This window comes from Rousettus aegyptiacus, unplaced genomic scaffold (genome assembly GCF_014176215.1).
Source record: "Rousettus aegyptiacus isolate mRouAeg1 unplaced genomic scaffold, mRouAeg1.p scaffold_m13_p_11, whole genome shotgun sequence".
NCBI classification, from domain to species: domain Eukaryota; kingdom Metazoa; phylum Chordata; class Mammalia; order Chiroptera; family Pteropodidae; genus Rousettus; species Rousettus aegyptiacus.
This window is the reverse complement of record NW_023416286.1, coordinates 36,186,002-36,208,207: the sequence shown is the minus strand read 5'-3', so window position 1 is coordinate 36,208,207 and position 22,206 is coordinate 36,186,002. Positions and strand designations below refer to the sequence as shown.

Here is a 22,206-nt window from a genome sequence, read left to right as displayed (position 1 = left end):
CAGAGGATGATAAAGGCCACTAAAGGCCACAGGGAACCAGGCAAGTGCCCACAGATAATGTTAACACTTTCTTAAAAGGAAAAAAGGTTCTATATAAACTTTATTCCAGATACCAGGACTGTGTAATCTAGGGTGACTCTACAGACTCTTACATAATTTAATTCCTACTAACTCTGATAAAATTATAAAATATATTACGATCTTCTTAGAGCTCATGTAGTCCAAACCCTTCACTTTTTAGGGTAAAAAACTGAGAACATGGAGATATAATAAAACTTGCCATGATCACAGTTGGTCTTCTACCTTCAAGTTCCTGCCTTTTCCCATAAACCCTGATGCCAAAGACACAGATAAAACTATTTTTTGCATGAGAGGAAAAAAATCTTAAATTGTAAGATATAAATTCAGAATAATTAAACATATCTAAAAAAATAATATATTTGGGGTTTTATTTTTAAATCTTCACTTATTCTTCCAATCAGCTATGAAAGAACCATTTTCAGTAATTCATCTGAGAAAAGATGTAGACTTTTGTACCCAACAGGTGATAAGTTATGACTTATATTTCCTTAATGCAGGAATATTTCATTTATTTATTATTGGATAACAAACCACCTGCTAAATGGTGGGTTACCTGGGCATTTCTTCTCTATACATGAGGGTACTAGGATGTCACATAGAGACTGGATCCTCTAGAAGCTCAGCAGAAGCTAGAATGTGTGGGAAGCTTGGATGGTTAGAGTCATTTAGAGGCTTAACTGAGCTAAGGTGGGTCTCTGGCTCGATGTCTCAGTTCTCCACATGGATCTCTCCACATGGCTGCTGGGGCTGCATCATGGCATGGCAGCTGGGTTCCAAGATGGAGCATTCCAAAAGCAAGAAACTGGCAGCTGCCAAGCCAATTCAGAGGCTAGTCCTGGAAATGGCATAACAGCAATTCTGCCTTATTTTATTCATCAAAGCAGTCCTGACCTTAGTTTAGAGTCTGTATGGGGAAGAACCAGATAATGGCATAAATAATGAGAGACACGGTTCATTGAGGGGTCTTCAAAAACAATCTACCATATAAGAAATGTTAAAATGCTAGTCAAACATGATATTCAGAGAAGATTTACACTGAAAGAAGGAGCTGTTAACCAAGAATACTATATTAGAATATGACAATGGATATAACCCTGAAAATTAAATATAAATACAAAAAAAATTGCACTAAATCCTATATATCCTTTGTGCTTTGTGGATGTGCTTTATGGAATTCAAATGAATACTGTGGCATTATTTTCAACCAGATGTTAATTTTAAATAAGTATGCCCTTAAAAATGGGTTTATATAGCCTGAATTACTTGTATATTACCAAGTCATTGTCAATTTGTGGAATTATGATTTTTTAAAGCCTTTAATAAAAAAATAATAATTGTTCTGTAAAAAAAAAAAAAAACCCCACACACACATACATATAGGCTCAAGAACACATTTCTGAATTTATAAACTACTCATTTAAACAAATTTATGTATTAAATGTGAGGGAGGGAAGGCCAGGCTCCAAAAGAATTCAATTATATGCTTTGTAGATTACTTAGTAATCTACATTTATCCAAATGCCACCTGGGACTGAACCCGGACAATAAAGAATTTAAGTGGGAAATGTTGGAGTAGTCAAAACCATGTATGTGCCCATTCTAAATATGTTCAAAAGTTTCAAAAAGGTATCGAAGGGGCAGGGATCTAACTTACTGAGGTGCTACTATGTGCCACAAACTGTTTACATGAATAACATTATTTCACTTGATCCTCTCAAATGCCTTGTGGAATGGGATGATTATTCCCATATATGAATAAATACATTAAAAACTGTACAGCCCTAGTCACATACTTAGAAAATGAAAGCGCAGAAAACAGAACTCAATCAGAGCCTATATGCTCTTTCAATTATATCATGTTTTTTTTAATGGTCTCTTTAAGGGATGGTACTAAATTCTACTTTATTTCTCTACTTAAATATAGTTTTTAAATACTTTACTTTTCTGTTTCCAGTCTTATTCATTATTAACCATTATATGGAAGCACACATTTACAGAGAAGAAATATGACATTTAAAGAACCTCTTTAGTTAATCTTCCTGCATTTAAATCATGCTTCTCCAATTGCCTGTTAATCTAAATTTGTCGTTTCCTACAGAAGAGCATACATGTCTAAATACTAACGCTTTGAAAATAAAAGGGCCAGAAAAACAAATTTAACTTTATGTCTACACTTTATATCACAGCAAAAGGAATCATACACTTTTTTTTTAGTGCATTAGCTTCAATTTACTGAATAATGTCTTAATCGTTCCATCAATTTTTGAGCTCCCTGTAAACCAACCCAAAAAGGATATTTATCTTCCATGACACTTAACATCGTGACCTACACATGGTAAATACTGAATGCTGGTTGAATGAATAAAAGGAAGAGAAATGTGAAATACCAGAAATTACACTGAATACTTCAAAAAGTACCAAAAAAATTAGTTACTTTCAATATTTGGTGACATTTAATCATAGCAATAGTAGACACTGCAAAAATACATAGTATTCCTATTCAGTAATATGTATAGTAATGCCCAACTCCAATCTATTCCTTATTATAAGGAGGTGATAAATTTAGGATGTTTATTTTGAAAGAAGATAAAGGTAGTCAGGAAAGGGAAATACAAAAGAGAGATCAAAATGAACTCTGAAGAGTGTTGAATGTTGAAATAATTTGAGATGCAGTCTAATATTTTTATTCACTGTAAAAAGGTATCTTCATGAAAGTTAATATTGAAAATCAAGAGACCACCACCACTTTAAGTTTACATATCAAACAAGGCCAGAATATTTGTATAATTGCTAATAAAACATCTGATCTTCATAGAAAATACTATAAAAGGGAGATTAAAAGACAGCAAATCTAAGTTTGAAAATATAGAAATTATGAATTTTAGAAAGGTATCTGTTTTAAGAATCTGGTTGTACGTCAATGCAATTCAAAACAATCACAGCAATGTTATGCCTAATCATAATGGGCAAGAGATACAAGAAAAATAAGTTATATCTATGCTCCTATGTTTCTAAAGTGGCCATCATCAGAACACATATATAATTCTATGTAAGTAGCATTTAAGAATAAAACATTACAAAAAAAATTTCCTCCTTCAGTTTTTTAGGGAAAAAACAACTAAAAAATTCCAAACTCTTATTTTGATTTACATGTAAAATCAAAGCATAATATAAATATATAAATTACTTAAAATCTTATTGGTACTTCACTATTTTCAGAATTCTATAGGTCAGAAAAATAAATGTCTATGGGAGATAAAAATATTAACCACTCACATATTACTAATTAGATAATCATCACAGTATAGAACCAAGAGACTATTTAAAATTTACACTGTCATTGTATAATCCCACACATTACATTAAAAAGAAATGCTTAAATCTAAAACCCCCACACATATTTAGGCAAATTCTCCACCTACTAGTTCATCTATAAGGAACATTTCTTTTCTAAAAACATTACAAAATTGACATTTCCATGGGCTTCTAAAATTTACAAACCAGGAATCGTAGTAAAAACAGAGACATGCAGGACTCAGTTAAGCATTAATATAGTCATTTAGAAACCCTCTAAAAATGAATTTGATTCTGTGCTGTGTTCTAAAATATAAATTCAAGAAATAAAACTTTATATATCCGACTTTCTATATATGTAAAGTGCCTCTTGCTAATAGACAATCTGACTTCCTAATTCTAGATAAACACATGAAAATGGCTTTTAAAAATACTAAATATATAAGACAGAGCTGTAATTTAGCAGCTAGATTTGCTTACACATTTTCTTGACGTCAACAGTAAGAAAACAAAAAAAATGTCATAACTAAGGAATTTCATCTCAATCTCCATTAGCTCCTAGAATAATTTACTGCTTTGTTGCTTTACTACAACTGGTACATTTAATAAGAATTGCTCTGTGCCATCAACAAGGGAAATATTTAAATATACATGTTATTCAATTTTAATTATGAAATTTTATTTGTATTTTGCATAGCGATGGATCATTTTAAATTTTGTTATATTTAATTTGAGAAAATTGATAATCTAAAAAATAAGAGTACATTTTGAAAAATTATTGTATTATTCATATGTTATGAATCTTTCAATGCAATAATAATATTATGATGTGTTTTTAAAAGTGTTCTACACATTAAAATATATACATCTCTTTCATGGTATAATTACTCAAAGCAAATTAATAAAATACTACTAATAACATATAACAGACTATATAATAGCCCCCTTGTTCAAATACTTCTGAGTTAATTATCTAAATGGCAAAAAATACAGATGATTTTTTTTCACTCAGAGGATAAAACTGTTTATCAGGGAGCAAAATCATATCCTAAGCTTCTGCTACATGCAAAGTGCCCAGCTTGGTCTGGTACAAAATACAAAAGAAAGCTAATAGGTTAGTAGAAGAAAAAGTCATGTATGAATAACCACAATTCAAGAACTCTGTGGTAAATGCTATAGAGTAATACAGAAAAGGAGCCAGAGGAATTTGGATGAGAAATACACTGGCTCCAGCTAAAGAAATGAGGGAAGTGTATCCTCCTTTGGGAGAAAGGAAAAATAAAGGAGGTCTATATATTTGTGTAGGGGTGAGGCAGGGAGAAGAAGTAATCTGTTAATTATAGTGTTCATGCTCCTTAATTATTATGATTTACTGAGCTAGAAATGGGCTGTTAAGATATAAGGGTAAGGATGGGAGAATGAGGCTGGGATGAAAGTCGACTCATGCTAATCTCCCGTACATTATGCAAAATGGCTATGGAAAACTAAAGTATGCTGGATTCTAAAGATATAGCTGCACTTACCACAGATAAGAAGGTATTTCTGCACAGTGATAAAAGTCACTTTATCTAGTAAGAGGATCCAAGAGGATCTGGAGCTTAAAGTAACTCAAGAATGTTAAAATCTTTAAAGCAACTTTAAAATTGAAGGAAAAGGAGCAGTTATCATTTAAAAATATCTTTAAAAAGCCAAAATCTTTGCTAGATATGTATGTAATTTAACCTTCCATGAAAGCAGAAGTCTCTCCTTAAATTATTGAGAGAAACTAAACACTCATTAGGCCATGTGAAATAATATACATGCCACCTACGATAACAAATAATTATTGAAAGATTCAATTCTTTGCCACTATTATATGGGTTTCATTAGAATGGGAAAAAAGTGTGGAAGCAGTCAAGGAAAGCTGAATCATTTTTATCTATAAGATTATCACCCAGAAAAATAATTTTCAAAGGCAAAATAGTTTATTATTTCTAAGGGGTACCATCTATCCTGATATTTTCATAGCATATATGCAGTATAATTCAGGAAAATTAATGCTTGAAATATTAGGCACAAGATGATTTTCCTCAATATTTGCAGTGTAACTTAAAAAATATTTTATGTTTTTAAAATATAAAGGCCATCTTTTAACATTAAAAAATTAAGTGTCATTTAAAAAAGATACAATAGTACAAAGTGCTTTGTTTTTCAATACTTATTAGGTAAATCACTCTTAAAATTTTCAGTCAATCACTAAAGGCTGTAAAGGATTATATTTCAGTCTCTATTCAGCAAAAACATAAAGCAGATAATGAGTTGCCAGCTGCACATTTTCTTATTACCTTACACTATGACAACTGTGTATTAATGCAAACTATTTCTCTCTGCTTTAATCTATTTTCTTTCAATATACTATTATAAAAACTTAGCCAATAAAAAAAATTAAAAAGGAGGGCTGTTACACAGATCTAAAAAAATTATTAGCAACTTTTCAGCTTTAAATGGAAAAAGTGTTGTTACCTACGACTTTACCAAATAAATGTAAAATACATATATACTAACAAAGATGGGTAAATAGGACATAAACAAATATTTCCAATTTCCATTATTATACTCAGAAAATATTATGTTGTTATAAGTTTAATTGCCAACAAAGCTGCAGTTTGCATAACAAACAACTTTCAGTGTCTGACTCTAAAGAGAAAATGCTTAAAAGCCATGCTTCGCCAGCTCTATGAATATGTCACAACTGCCAATAACAGATATAGCAGCATTTCATTTTACAGTGAAAAGATGCCAGTAAAAATACAGCTCTGTGTGTTGTGTGTGTGTGTGTGTGTGTACACACATACATATATATACCAACTCAAAACATTTTAAAGGCAAAGCAAAAAGGAATTACTAAAGAGGACAATTATATTTTAAATGACTTACCTTTCGCCCATCACTTGCATGGCAATTCACATTTAGAGGAGTCAGTAAAGCCATTAGTTTTTCTTCATTACCACTCCTATAAAAAGGTAGTAAGTCAATTCTTATAAAAATATACAGTTTCTTATAAATATTTATGGGTATTTTTCACATGAGAGTGGAAAATAATATGTGTTTACTTTTATTTTATATGGTTCTGAATGAATCTCTTTTGCTATATTCAATTTAATTAATATATTTCTAATTAATTCCTATTAATCCTCTTATATGGTACAACTTGGAAAATGTAGCTTTCTACATTTTTGTTTTATTTATCTGCATAAAGTCATCTTCCTAATTACAAACAAACTTTATTCTGATAAGTAATCTAAAACACTGGAGTTAAAAATACCCACAAAATGCTGTAAAAAGCTAATCAATTAAATTATAAATGACTAAGAACAAAAGAAAATGGATGAGAATTTTTAACATTTACTTTATGTCCTTCATTCAAGCTTTTGAAAATTAGAAAAATTTTCAAAGACAAATGAAGATATAGGTATTTAAATACTTTAAGAATATCATTGGAAAAGCTGGGCAACTAAGGTTTGCAGGTACCTTAAGAAATGTTCCAAATAAAATTAACCTTATAATCATCACCATATTGAAAGACTGTCTAATTTAATACAGTAATCATGTAAAATAAAGTACACAAAGATTTTGTATAAGGTCTTATCTGCATTATTGCAAAAATCCAAGCAAGACAATAACATGTTATAATTTTTATAGTCCTCCACTTGCCCTCCCCCTTTCTCCCTTAAATGCATTATACTCACTTAAAATGAATGGAATCACTTACCTAGCAGCTTCTAGGAGTTCGTCTTTCTTGTATTCACCTAGATGATTACAAAATATCATGCTGTTAGCATTTGGCAGAAGACAGATTAAGAAATGCAGTAGGCAGCAAATAGAGAATTAAATAGAGAAGAACAGAAAAAGAGAGTCCACACCCCGCTGGGTGATGGAGCCGTGACGTTAGCCAGCTTGTGAAGGCAGCATCACCAGTGCCTTGGAGACGGGCAGCAAATTGACGCAGCTTCTTGTCCAATCCTCAGATGAAATAGCTTTCTTCAGACAACCAATGAATGCTAAATTTCGTGTCCAGAAACACATTCCCTCTGATAACAGCATGCCAGCTGAAGACAATGTCCCCTCCCCCTTTTTCTATTCACCCTGTCACAGTATACTTGTGAAGCATAATACATTCTGAGACAAAAGCAAAATAATGTGGCTTTTTAAAGGTACAAATTACTTGTCTTCATAAAAAACTCAGTTTTCTTTGTAATGACATGGAAAGTTAAAAAAATTAATTAACATTGCTGAGCTTTATAGCAGTAGGGAAAAAAAATCAGAATCATGAAGCCTTTGCCTCAATAGGGTAGGTCTGTAGACTAGAAATATGTGAAGTACGTATCAAATGCTATGAATCTCTTGGAGGCAGCGCTCCAAAAAACAAAACAATGAATATATTTTTAAATGAAAATAATATTCTAATGTGCTATCACCTTTACGATTTATACAAATTCAATACCAAATTTAAACAAACAATTTGAAAAGTATTTTTAAAAAGGAGGCAGGGGTCTCTGAGAATGAGCAGAGATATCCAACTACAGAAATGTAGATAAGTTTTTCTCCGTTCTATTTTTTAATATATCACAGACTGAAAAGAGGTATGTAATTTAAAATCTTGAATACTAATTCCTTAGCGTATTCAAGGTGTAATAAACAAGTTTCTTTTGCAAGCTCAACTGAAGAATAAGGAATTTTAATAGTAACAGCATTTGTATGTGCAATAGATAAAAAGAATAGCCAGGACTGTGATTCGGCTATAATACACAGATTCAGTTTGCTATTTTATCATTAAAGAAATAATTATACAAAATATCTAAGCAAATGATTATGTGAAAGTAAATATTAAGTACACTAAAAGATTAAATGAAAATGTTTTAATCCTACTAAGAAAAGCTTATATTATTTTTTAAAATCTTATTTGTAAATATGGATTGCTTTGCATTTTTTGTTTTTCTACAGAATGCAAAATATTGATGCAAATACTAAAGACACTTCAAGACCACCAAGCATATGTTTAAGTTCTATAACTCATCATTAGCAAATATCCTTTTAGTTTAAACTTTGTCTTGCTTCTCAGATTAAGTTACATTAAAATCTAAAAACTGTAAAGTTATTTTCAAATAAAAAAAGTTGTTACAATATCTATTCTCTCCTAAGGAAATTTTATATACCAATAAAGTCACAGGTTCAACAATATATATGGATACGCTAGAATGTATGATTCATGGTCATAACAATTGGTCTTTCCAATTTCCTACATATTGTATCCCAGAATCTTTAACTGGTTAATAGTTTAAGATTTATATTATATCCCCTAGCCAATAAAGTTCTCTACCTTCCCAAAGCCAAAGACCTATTTTTAGTAAACATTTTAGTTGGTAATATGAAAGCTTCTGTGACGAAAATGACAAAACCCACATCCTCAGATGCCTTAAATATCAAGAGCAAAGTCAAGTTATGGAATTATTTATAAAGATCATTCATTCAGTCAGGTAATGAACATTTATTTGAAAGACCTATCTGCCAGATTCACAACCAAAAAGACACTATTATCTTTGAACTTAAGGAATATTAGTCTATTAAATGAGACAGACAAATAAACAAATGATTACAGTAGAGGATGAAAAGACTCTTATGAAATACTTTAAAGAGCTTAAAAGTCAGTTTAAATGGGATTAATAAGAGGCAGAGTTTTGTACTTCAAGAAAGGCTTCCTGGAATTGGGGAAACCTACACAGAGTTTTGAAGGAAGAACAGGTGATCATCAGGTGGAGAAGGGTGGGGGAGAAGGAAGAAACCAAAGTAAAAGAAATGAGAAGGGAAACAATTGCTCTGTAAACCTGAAGCAAAGAACACATGCAGGGGAATGGGTAAGAATCAGTAAGAGAAGAATTAGATCATGAATAGCTCTATAAGAAATTTGAACATTATTTTGAAAACAATGAGGAAATATTAAAATATTTTAATAAAGAGAGTGCAAAATATATTTAAAGATCTATTAATTTTTGTGAATATGGAAAATATTTCCATGCTCTACTCCAGTGAACTTTTGTTGGGAAGGAAAGCAGTGCAAGGCAAAGGGTAGATGGGACAATGAATTTATATAGTTTATATTTTGGAGTAAGTACAAATTCCCTAATATATAGTAAAAACACATTAAAATTTGGAACTGAAAGTAGCTACCATTGAAATCTAAGTCATAGTGAAACATGACTCCAATAATCTAGGTAATAAAACTGCAAAGTATTTGGGATCTTCAAAGTTCGAATCAGTCTACTTACGTAAACTTCTCATCAAGAACAGCATATTAATGTTTTTTCCAAAAGGCACATTTTTGTTGTTGTTGTTATTCTCTCATGGATAAACTGATAATAAACCAGCTTTCAAAAGGAAACACAAGTGCATCCGAGTGTCAGACATAGGTATTACAAATGGCTTTCTCCTCTTACCGTTAGAGACCCTAGTATTTTAATCAGCTTTTCTGCAATACATTCCAACATCCACTATCTGGTGCCCAAGGACCACAATCCATAAACAGCCAAAGCTATTTTTCAAATGCTACATCGCAGGAACTAACATAATGAATTCAGAGTTCCCTACACACTCTGACAACAAATCTGAGCTACTTACTTAACAGCGAAACCACTGGTTCTGTTTCATTTTAGTTGAGAATCTGAAAATATTCTGGCGGAGACTACAGTGCTCTATGGAGCATTTATATTCTTTAATAACATCCAGATAAAGTCTAGCAATAGATCAGCTAGAAAGGAAACTAGGCAATTATAGTCAAGATAATAGCAGCCAGGACTGGAGAAAATGGATGTCTTAAAATATTTTTCTTTGATTAGAACAAAATAAGTGGGATTAAAAACATAAGCAATCCTAAAGTTTACTTTCCAAACCCTGAATTGTTTTTTATTAGTAAACTAAATATAAAATATGTGTAAAGATAAATACACAAACACACATGCATTGTGCACACACATTGGTGGGGGTACGGGTTAATGTGTTAAAGAGGTATGTTATCAGAAAGGTTAAAGATAAAAGGTTAAAAAGAACCTCAGCTTTGTATTTCTCTGAGGTAGTTAGCACACAAAATTACTTTTCGAATAAAAATGAAGAACATCTACATCAATAAACAAAAGTCATGATTATTAACTTAATTTCTACTTTAACATTTTGAGGAGCTTTTGCTCCTTCGGCAACTGACAGGATGAAAGTAAAATCAGTTTTGTAAAAATGGGTTCATTTGGTTTGTTAAGATGGAATAGCATAGGAAGATTATGAACATGGAATCACAAATTCTTAAGGCAATAAGGAACTAACAAAGAATTACAACTTTCTGTCCTCTGCTTTGAATCCATGCATAATAATGCCTATCCATAACATCTCGTTACATGCCATGAGGAGATATGTAATTTAAAAGTCACCTTTCTCTCGTCATCTCACCCACAATTTCAGAATTACTGTCCTAAGAAACCATCTGCAACATATTCATTTTCAGTTAATGTAACTGATGCTAAGGCAGTTAAATGAATTGTCTAAAGTTTCAATGAGTATTATTCACTATCTGTCAGGCTCTGTGCAAGGCTAATATTTGAACACAAATCTGCACTCTTGAAGAAAAGATGTAAATGAAAAAAAAGAGTAACAAAACAATAGCAATAAAGTAATTTTAAAAACAATGACAATAACTAGCTTTAAATAGGTTAAACATATTTATATAAGTCAAATATTTACATCAAAACCATTTTAAAGCATTGGAGCTTTCATATGAGCTTTTAAACACTGGGCAAAAAAAAAAAAAAAAAAAAAGTATGCAGGGTTTACCTGCAGTTTGTTTTAATATTTTGGACCAAGGGAATAGGAATGAAAAACATCCATACCAGTCTATTTAAACGGTCAATGCATTTTGCATTTCCCATAGCATGCTTTAATTTCTCGTGTTTTATGTATCTCAAGGGAAGAGCTACGTGGAGACTTCAATCCAGAATCTCAGTTAACAGGCTTAGGATCCTTATGTTGCCAAGTGCTAAGTCCTATCATGAGTTGATAATTTTCATATAGATATTTTTTCATCAAGGTACCAGCAAATACAAGAGATGAACTGATCTTTGTAACTAAACTGACAACCTATATGTGGAATAAAATATTATTTGGGTGATATATTCCATGTGTTTTCACTAATAGATATGAAAAATTTAAACCAGCTATGTAGTTGTGGAAGGAATTTCACTAAAACACCAGAAAACATCTAATCTCAAGAAGTTAAAGCTAGGTCTCTTCCACCAAAAACAATTTTCGGACTAACTAAAAATATATTCTACTATAAACAATTAATCCTGGAATTCTTGAATTATTTTTTTTTCTCTGTGAACTCTTTCAAGAATATTTTCAGGAAAATTAGGAGAAAATTACAGTTTTCAGAGTTCTCAATGCTTTTTTTCCTACTTCTGAATCCTACCACTCTTCCCATTCATTTTGGTACTTGCTTCAAAGTACATAACACTTGTTAAGTATAGAATTATGGTCAGACTAAAGAGTCCACATCCATTCTAAACATGGAATAATTTGGGGCTTTCAAATTTTAGGCATGAACAGAGTATTTGCCCGGGGGAGATCCTTTCCCTCTTTTGCCTCCTACAACTTTGATCTTTTTAATTAGCCAACATTAGCTAATATTAACCATCACCTGTGATACAATGCCATCATAACCTCTAAGGTATGCTGTCCAGTACAGTATCCACAACATCTCACATGGCTACTTACTGTAAGTGAATTATAAAAATATTTAAAAAATAAAAATTCTGTTCTTCAGTTGCACCAGCCATATTTCAGGTTTTCAACAGGCACATGTGGCTAGCGCCTACCACACTGGACAGGCAGAAAATGTTAGAATAGCTGAAACTTTTCCTTGACCATGCTACTCTAGGATGTTTTTATTAATGATTTAAGAAGTCATCTTTTACTCTAATAAACTACTTTCCATATTATTCTTACTCCTATCATTGTTACCACTAAACTTTTCCTCTACTAAATACCAAATAACTTCTTCATCAGCATGAAATATAGGGAAAAACACTGGATTTTATGACAAAAGAGCTGGAGTGAGTTCTAGTTCTGCCATCGATTTACTTGTGTGACCTCAAGAAAGTGGCCTTATCCACCAGGGGGCCTCCAAATTGCTGTCATTTGAAAAATGAGAGTGAAGGGTTTAATGATCTCTGAAGTTTCAACTCTAAAATTCTGATCCTATATTTGATTCTCTATATTGCTCAGATCTTTTTCTAAGATAATTTTAATGCTGCTCTAAATAGACTTTAAGAAAAAAACAAAATTTTCTAGAAAAAAAAAATCTCTACTGAACTATTATTATAAAAAGTAGTATCTGAGAATTATAGAGTAGGTATTAAAGCAATTTTACCCAACCTGCACTATTTACTTAGTTAACAACGCTAAATTTTTGGTAACACTCTAACTAGAAGCTAAATGAGCAAAGCTCTTTCAGAAGAAAGTGTTTTTTTCTGTATAATTCTGATCTTTATTAAAGATATTCTATTTTTTCATAAGATTTTTTGCTAAAGCAAAAAAGTTCACCTAAGTATGAAACTAGACATAAACCAAGAACATTATTATTTAAGAAGAATTTCCAATTCTTCAGGGAAATGAAGATGTCTCACTCCTTCCAGGGCAACTGAAAATCAATTTTCAAAGAAAAAGAACTCTCAAATATAATATATTATCCAATATCAAATATTTAAATGATAAAAATTACACTACATGTCAACTGCAAATGTAAACCAATGTCCTAAAACATTTCGAAAACACAATATAACAATGAAATCTATCAAAGACTCTGAAAAAATATAATTCAATCAATAAATGACTGTTAACAACCAGTTTCCTTGCATGCAATAATAAGACTGTTTAGCTCAGCAACATCTAAGATACACATCCCATTTATGGACACTTAGTGAGCTTTAAATAATTTATACCTGTTTCTGACATTCTGTCAACTATATGTGAAATGTGACTCGAGACTTTTTTGCTGAAAAAAATTTTTTTTTGTTAAAATGTAAGTATTAAAAGTTGAGACAAATATAAATACATACTGGCCGAAAAACAAACAAACAAAAACGTTGTATTAAAAGATATATACATTCTATAAAGTTGGATATTAAAAGCCAAGAGAGATGTTCTTATAAGATGTTGTTAACCAATGAGAGACATTCTACAACGTGTGCCTGTACTTTAAAAGAAAATGACTTTTTAGATTATGCTGTAGATGAAAAGACCTGGTATATCAAAAAGAAGACAAGCAGGGAAGGAAGAAAGGAAAAAAGGAGGAAGGGAGTTCTCATTCTAAGCACGGTAGATTGCGACACCATGTATTGAGTCTGGGTGCTTGAAATGCCCATCATTACTTAAGCCATCAACTACCTGTGCTAATGGCTGGCCAGGGATGGAAGAAGTGGGACAATGATGTTTTTACTATCACAATGTTTGTTTCAGAAAAAAGTGGTTTGGAAAAGAAAACCCATATTTAATCCAAAAACAGCCCAACAGTTTTATAGTCTTCACTCTATTAAGTCAGTTTTTCTATAGTCATCGATCCACAATTTCTTATTTGCAAATCTAAAATCCAAAAAGCTCTAAAAACTTATTTGGCAGCAAAACTTGACCCACTTAGTATACTAGCTATTACATACTTCATTGCAAAAACATTGACCTTGGATTATAGGGTACAGCTCCAAACTCCACTGGCATGTTTTATGAGACATAGAAAGTGTACTGTGTCTTATTTTATCTACTGATTGAGTCTAATTTACATATAGTAAAATTCAACATTTTCAGATGTATGGTTCTATTAATTTTAACCAACTTCTACAGTTGTGTGGCTGCTACCTCAAGGCAGAACATTCCCATCACCCAAAAAGGTTCCTCAGGTTAGTTCCCTCTATAATCCATTTCCTACCCTGACCCATTCCCAACCACTGATCTTATGTCCCTATAGTTTTGCTTTTATAGAATGCCATATAAATAGAATCACAGAATATATAAACTTTTGAGTATGGCTTCTTTACTTTATATTAATGCTTTTGAGACTTATTCATGTTTTTGGATATATAAATATTTGTTCCTTTTGATTATTAAGTAGTAGTCTATTACATGAGTGCACCTGAATGTGCTTATCCACTCACTAGTTGATAGATATTTTGGTTATTACCAGCTTTTGGTGATTATGAATAAAGCGACTATAAAAATGCAGGATTTTATATGGATATATGTCTTCATTTCCCTTAGGCAAATATCTGGAAGTGGGAGTGCTGAGTTATATAGTATGTGTATGTTTAACTTTTAAAGAAACTGCCAAATCATGTCTTTTTAAATAAGTAAAATTATTAATTCTGGAGTATGGACATTTCACCTATTGAAATGAATAAGAACAAAAAAGTTGACAATTGAGAAATATGACAGTACTGCCATAACCTCACAACTAAAAATACCAACTTTGCCTCTTGTAGGGGCAATTCAACTAAACTAGTTCTACTTGCACATCTTTTAGTCCTTTATTTCTCACTTATTCTGTCTTTTGTATTTTTTTTTTTTAAACAGGGAGAATATACATATTTGATCTCTTCATTCAAGGAACCACTTGGCATGTAGTATCTGCAATCTCAGAGCTATGAGAACATATGAACAAAGCCTGTTTTGATTTATAGGAACTACATTGTTATCTGTGAAAAGAAAATTACTTTCTTGCAGTCCTTGCTCTTATCAGTATGCTTGGCTCCTCAATGCATCAGCCTACTGAGGGCCTAGAGTTTTGTCAGACACCTATTTAGACATTGTCAGACCTCTGCTTCTTCTAACAAGCATAAGAAACTAAGGAAACAAAGGCTATCATAGAAGTACAAGTGGCTATTTTTTGAATGATGTAAGCAGTGTCTTGTCTTCATTGTGATTATTGGGTATGATTTTTATTATTTGACTATTGGGTCCTTGTTTAACAAAGTCTCTGAAAAATGTAATATTATAATTTTTGTCTTCTTGAAAAGTACCAATTATGATTTGTTTTGCTGGAAATGCATAACTTATTTTTTTCCTTATATTTTACCAAAAATATCACCAAATCTCTTATTCAGGGTTAGAGTTAGTTAACTTTAGTGAAATATAATTAATGGTACTGTCCTAGGCACAGTCTTTCTCATTCGAACTCTTGTTTTTTAAAAAATGCCATTCATTTATTGGTTCTCCTTTGAATAACACCATTTATTCATTTAACAAATATATTTTCACTATAAACAATATGCCAAGTATAATATAGCTACTACTACTGTATCATGTACTCAATCTTGAACCAGTAGAAAAACTGATGTAATTAGAGCTAACATACCAGGAATGGCACCAAACCCTCAGAATACAGAATACCTTATTCATTTAGTCGGCTGCAGTGCACAACTGTCGTTCATGGAAATATATCACCCATGTGAACATTATCTGTCAGGTGTGTTAAGGAAAAGTGGTTGAGGACCACTTTTAGATGATAATAGAGCTAAACACTACGTTCTTAAAGCTTTTAGATATTTAACATTGAAACGAGAGACAGGGACACCGTATGTGTCTATATAAATAAAAGATTTAGATTAGAGAAAGGATAGTTCCTAACCTGTTTTTGGATCGTTCACCACTTTAAGGAGCTAATAAGAGCAGCTTCAGACTCTTTCCCTAGGGAGGAAATACTCTGAACATCCGAACATAAACTCAATTTTTTGCTTATAGTTTTAAGAGTTTTTATAGACCTTCTAGATTAAGTTACCACAGGTTCAGAACCTGTTTTTGTTTGTTTGTTTGTTTTTTAACAACTTCTGACTTATACTCATTGATTCTAAATATAGTCTTAGAACAGGGTTGGCAAGATAAACTTAGTTTGATATCCTTATTTTATACATGATTCGGTCAAAACTAGAAGAGGTAAAAATAATTTGCCTAAACATTTTAAACCACGTATGGCAAAGCTAAGACAAGAATCTATGCCCTTTGACAGTATTTTTAATTGGAACGAGATGGAGTGATTTCATTAAGTCAGTCACATATAAGCTTGGCCACAGGATTTTAACATGTGGCGATGGACTGGAGGTTGGATAATTATCGACATGAACAAAGAAGTTCAGGAAGATGCAAGGTATATTAGGGGGAAAGTGAATGATGTCAAATTTACCGTATCTGTTGTGAAAGTGAAGTGGAATGGGGGACAATGAATAATACTTAAAAAAAAAATTTGGTCTATATTTTAAAGGATCTTGAGCGTTAGGTTGTAGAATTAAACATTATTTTGCAAGGCACAGAGAGAGGGAGTCTCTTTCCTTTTTTTTTTTTTTTTTTTTTTTTTTTTTTTAAGCAGGAGAGCAAGCTAATTAAAGCTGAACTTAACCTGGTAACTCACTGAAGATTTGGAAACATTGGGGATTAGTTACAGAGCTAACTAGGAGGACGGTGAGAGGAAAAAGTACATAGGTGGTGGCAATGACAATGGAAAAAACATCAAGTAGAGATAAAGGTGTTTAATGGCTCACAATGTAGCAAAGCTTATAATCTGTGTATCAGTTTTAAGTGTGACTAGGGATGTCATGTTACATATCTACGAACTAATGGTAAAAATTTTAAACGTTTACATCTAGATCTTAGATGAATACTTTGACCAACAATAATCTTTCTGAACATAATCAGAGTATCAACACTTTGTTGATTCAAGTTATACTTAATGGATATACTACCACAGGTTCAGACTGAATATACTGAGACATGTCCAACAAGCTAAAATAATCCATTTAAATAATATAGCTAGTTTATTTAATTATTTAGTTGTTAAAATTGAACAATTTTTGATTCTTATACAGCCAATTTCAAGACAGACATTTAGAGTTTACAGTTCAGCTAAGAGGTGTTTCAGATACAATAAAGAAAATGTTCTTCAAGAGAAGTATTTTTGGAAAATATTGTATCTAAAAGGTCATAAAGAGAGCTACTGAGCGATAATGTCTGGAAAGCCAGTTTGCTCCTTTCCTGAGCATAATGTTAGCTTTTAAAAAAAATCCAATACAGTTGAACATTCACTTAACTAATTTACTTAACCACGTTTTTAATTATAAAGTTAATACAATGGGTTACTGTGCTATCACGATTACTTTGAGTTTTAAATTCTTTTATCTACCTTTCTTATTTTGTTGAGAAGAGGATATGAGGATACTTATTATTTTAGAAAAATATGAAGGAAATATTTTGAAGTTGAGGAAATGAGCACATATTTATTTGCATTTTTTGAAAAGTTATTTTGTGGTATTTTGCTTTGGGAAGCTACTGCAAGTCTGTCTAAATGTAAGTTAGGAAAATATTTTTATTTGAAGTGGCAAACAGGAGAAATAGAAGTAGGAGATATTCATTATCAGATAATTTGAAAATTATCTTATTGAGAAACAGTCCCCTGTGTAGGAAGGGCACAAAGCCACATGTCAACGGAACACTTTAATTTTCTTACATGAAATATATTTAATCCTGTCCCCTTAGTATCAGTTGTATTGTCTAGTTCTTATTTAAATACCTAGCAAAATAGGGCAGCAACATATCCATCAAAACCATGTGTAAGACAATCATATTAATAATAAAATGTGAGTAAACACTCTTGCTTTTTTTGTGTGTGTTAATATAAGTCTGTCTACCAAGTTATTATTTCTTAAAGGGCAGAAATTAGATTTATGTAATTTTTAGTGCTTGATATTATTTTTTGGTAGATGATAATTCAGAACTTCCTTGTTCCTCTTATTTTTATTTTTTATTATTTTTTGGGGGTGCCAAAACCTGGGACCTCTTATTTTTTTAGAAAGCTACTTGGATTAACCTGAGGATACATCACTTCATGCATACAACCTTGCCATGATGTTCAGACAACAATGGTAACATTAGTTTGATTTTTTCCAGGGTTAGATTTTAGTTTTGTAGTATCCATAACTTAGAATTTACCTATAAGACACGTTTACTACCACTTTAAAATACAGATGAACAAAGACAGATTGCAAGTACTGCACACAAAAGTTTCTTGAATAAAAAGATACATTTGTATACTAGTTTTCAAATATTCTTTTTGAAATAATGATTTTAATATAAATACTTCGCATCAAATATTAAACAGTTATGAAGGAAAAATGTATTTTTGAATATTTCAGTATATATACTCTTTGATGGACTTATTTCCTCCCATGAATTTATCAACTACCCTTATATTATTACTTAGCCTTATTAAAAAGCTGCTACCATAAAAATTAACTCTCTTGGAACACTCAAGAACTAAATCGCTCTAGATAGCCAAGTCTTCAACATAACTTCTAACTTAGCATTTAATTCCTGTTCTTGATTAAATTTCTTTCTAAAATATATTATACATTTCTATGCATTCAAATATTGATTGTTCCCCATAATTTCACCTTACTTGACAAATCAGGGCCAATTATTATGAACCTCCAGCAGACTGTGAATATAGCCATGATTTCTGGGCCTGTAAAGATGTGCAGGGTCAGTTACACCTGTCCAAAATGGCTGCACAATGCTATGCATTTTATTATTTTAATGTGTAATTCATTTTCTCTTTTCCTTTGTGTTAATTTCTTTATGCATTTCCTTTTAATTTACGGTGTCTAAAAATGCTGTCCAATAGAAATACAATGCAAGGCACATATTTAATTAAAAATTTTCTAGTGGCCATGTTTTAAAAATGAAGAAACACAAGATAGTAATTGTAATAATATATTTTATTTAACTCAATATACCTAAAATATTTTCATTTCAAATGTGCCAGTAGGCCCATTTCATGTCTTCAATAGCTAGTGGCTACTGTATTGAAAGACAGTACACATCTGAACTACCATGTACTGAAAGGTCACAAAACTTAGTAAACAATGTCACTAAAACAGCAAATTCTCTCTGAGTGAGATTAAAAAAAAAAAAAAAGCCTCTTCTAGGTAAAAGGAACTTCTGAGATTTGAAGCATGACTTCTGGACAGTTATTTGGTAAGGTAGAGTGATGAGTACGAGAGAGAAGAAAAAGGAAGGGGAGAGGGAAGGGGGATAAGTAGGAGAGAAGGAAAGTAGTAACGCAGAGGTAGAATGAGGTTAGAAAGAGAAAAGAATCCAACAATAAAGTTTGTGAGGTAGACAGTGAGAAGATTAAAGACTCAGAGGTGAGTAAAACATGAGAAGTACTGAGAAAAATAAGGCTTTTCTCAATAGGTCATCCAAGGCTTTTCAAGATGCATGCAATAATGATGAGAATTCAAAGGTATTAAGGACTGAAGAACCCTTGCAAAATGCTACAGTATGCCGAGAAAGAGGCCAGTGATGGTTAATGATGACTCACAGAGGTAGCACAAACTTTCTATAAGGCTATCTCACTCAAAAGCATGTGACAAGAAGTGACCAAAATTATGCTTAGATAGTATGTCCAACACACACTAATCACTTTTACTGAACCTTGGAAAGATGAACAACTTTACCAAAAGAAATATAGGCCATGTTAAGTCCTGAGCAAAGGACCAAAAGACTTGGTAAATTCATCATTTCTTCTTGCTGATTAACTTAAAAGAAATGGAAATTAAAAGAAAAGGGGGGGGGGGGACAGCTGGCTATCTGGATGACATGAATGAATAAAATCTGGTCTTGAGGAACCTGAATTTAGGATACAAAATGATGGCAACTGATGATGACCGTTAACAGAGGAACATGAAGAATGAGGATAAATAATATAATGCTCTGTTATTAGAGTTTAAAAAGGTCAACTTTTCAAATATAAATCACGAAAGACTAAAAACTGATTTGACTGGCTCAGATTAAACTACTCTGAAGCTGGTTTGATAGGAAGCTCAACGAATCAATGTGACTAATTTACAAAAAAAGGAGGGGTTTATTTACTCAACAGTATAAAAGGTAAAGGTAAATTATAGAAAGGGTCCTAACTATTATTGTCCGTATTTTCAAGGAGGCTCTCAAGAAGAAAAATGCTTAGCTATATATAAGGTAGTCCCCCCTCCCCCGGCCCAAAAAAAGTTACTGTATTTGGCATAATAAAGGGGAGAAACATTTCTAACCATTTTTATTCCACAACAGACTGATTATGACAGAGCGCTCACAGGGATAAAGCACAGAAATGCCTCATAAAAATATAGTACAGAATCTTTATACGATAATGCATTAGATTTGGTAACCTCTAAATCTAAGGGCTCTCAGATCTGATTACATGTGTGACTTTTACGTTACAGTTGTATATTTGTTCATTATAAAAAATTTGGACTTATATATACATGCATACTTTACTATCCACTCTTTATTACATCCAACCATTAGTCTCTAAGTTCTGTTAATATATAAAATTATATATAAAATCTTATATTTGACACTTTCCATGAATTAACTCATTTAATCCTCAAATAATGCTTTTCTTCTATTATTACCTCCATTTTACAGATGAGAAAACCGAGCAATAGGTAACACAGTTAATGTTTAGTTTCCTTGTGTTGTTATAACAAATTACTAGAAACTTAATGGTTTAAACGTGAATTTATCATCTTACAATTCTGGAAGTCAGAAGTCTTAAATGGATCAGCAGGGCCATGTTTCTTCTGGAGGCTCTAGAAGAGAATCCATTTCCTTACTTTTTCTAGCTTCTAAAGGATGTCAACATTCCTTGGCTTGTGGCCTCACATCACTATGACCTGTACTTCCATGTCACATCTCTTTCTCTAACTGCCTCTCTTTCAACCTTTCTATAAGCACCCTTGTGGTTATATTGAGCCTACCCAGATAACTTAAAAATAATCTCCCCATCTCAAGATCTTTAACTTAATCACATCTGCACAGTGCCTTTTACCCCATAAGGTACATTCACAGGTTCTAGAGAGTAATATGCAGATATCTCTTGGGGCACATTATTGTGCCTATCATAGCAAGTATATGGCAGATAAGAGGATTTTTAATCCTAAGAAATGCTGCCTCTCAAATACTTCTCTATAAATGAAAAATAGATTTATTATATTTTCTAAGGTATTCTAGAGAAGCTGCTAGAAATAATTTCTTTCAATAAGGCATGTGAAATTTAACGCCTAAGGCCATAGACTATAAAACAACAAATAGAATTCTATCTGGCATGATCTTTTTTTGGAATAAACTGTTTTAAAAATATGGTGAACATCTAAAGAAAACTCTACTTTAACAATACTATAAAAAACATTCTTTGTCAATAAAAACATGTTTGTGTAGTCTGAAAGAGTGTGGTGAAATTCTGAGGAACTACAGACCTCTTTTCAACTCCAAAGGAACTAAAATGTAAGTTTTTTGTAAAACTACGTTTTTTACATAAGGAATATCCCATCTTTAGCTATTAGTATTAGTTTAGAACTAGGGAAAAACATAAATCCAAGTAGAAAAGTACACCAGACATGTTATTTTGTCTGCCCAAGTACCTATTACATCCTTCTGGTAAGCGCTGACTTGTGCTGGAAGAATTGCTCTCCTCCTTTGCTATGTCTCTGCGACTCTGTAGAGTTCCCAATCACAGAGCCCTGCTCCACCCTTCACCATCATCATATTCCTGCCACAGACCAGTGGTTGATCCAGGTATAGATATATGACTCCAGCAGTTCAGAGTTCTTCCTTGAGACTTTCTACTATACAATTGAGAAAAAGCCACTCTTTGAACATTAGAAAAATAATAAGAGCTACAGTATTGTGGCCCCAGAGTTACCAACAGTCATGTTCCTC

The 22,206-nt window shown here is 32.0% G+C and overlaps 1 protein-coding gene across 1 annotated transcript in view; it reads right to left on the bottom strand.

The window, feature by feature from the left end:
* The window catches only part of TNKS (tankyrase), a 179,506-nt gene that overhangs the window by 76,103 nt on the left and 81,197 nt on the right, over positions 1–22,206 (bottom strand). Inside the window, exons 4-5 of the mRNA XM_016136124.2 lie at positions 7,127–7,163; positions 6,292–6,367 (exon numbers count right to left, since the gene is read on the bottom strand). Of these exons, the coding sequence (XP_015991610.2) occupies positions 6,292–6,367; positions 7,127–7,163 (113 nt within the window). The remainder of the gene's footprint in view (positions 1–6,291; positions 6,368–7,126; positions 7,164–22,206) is intronic.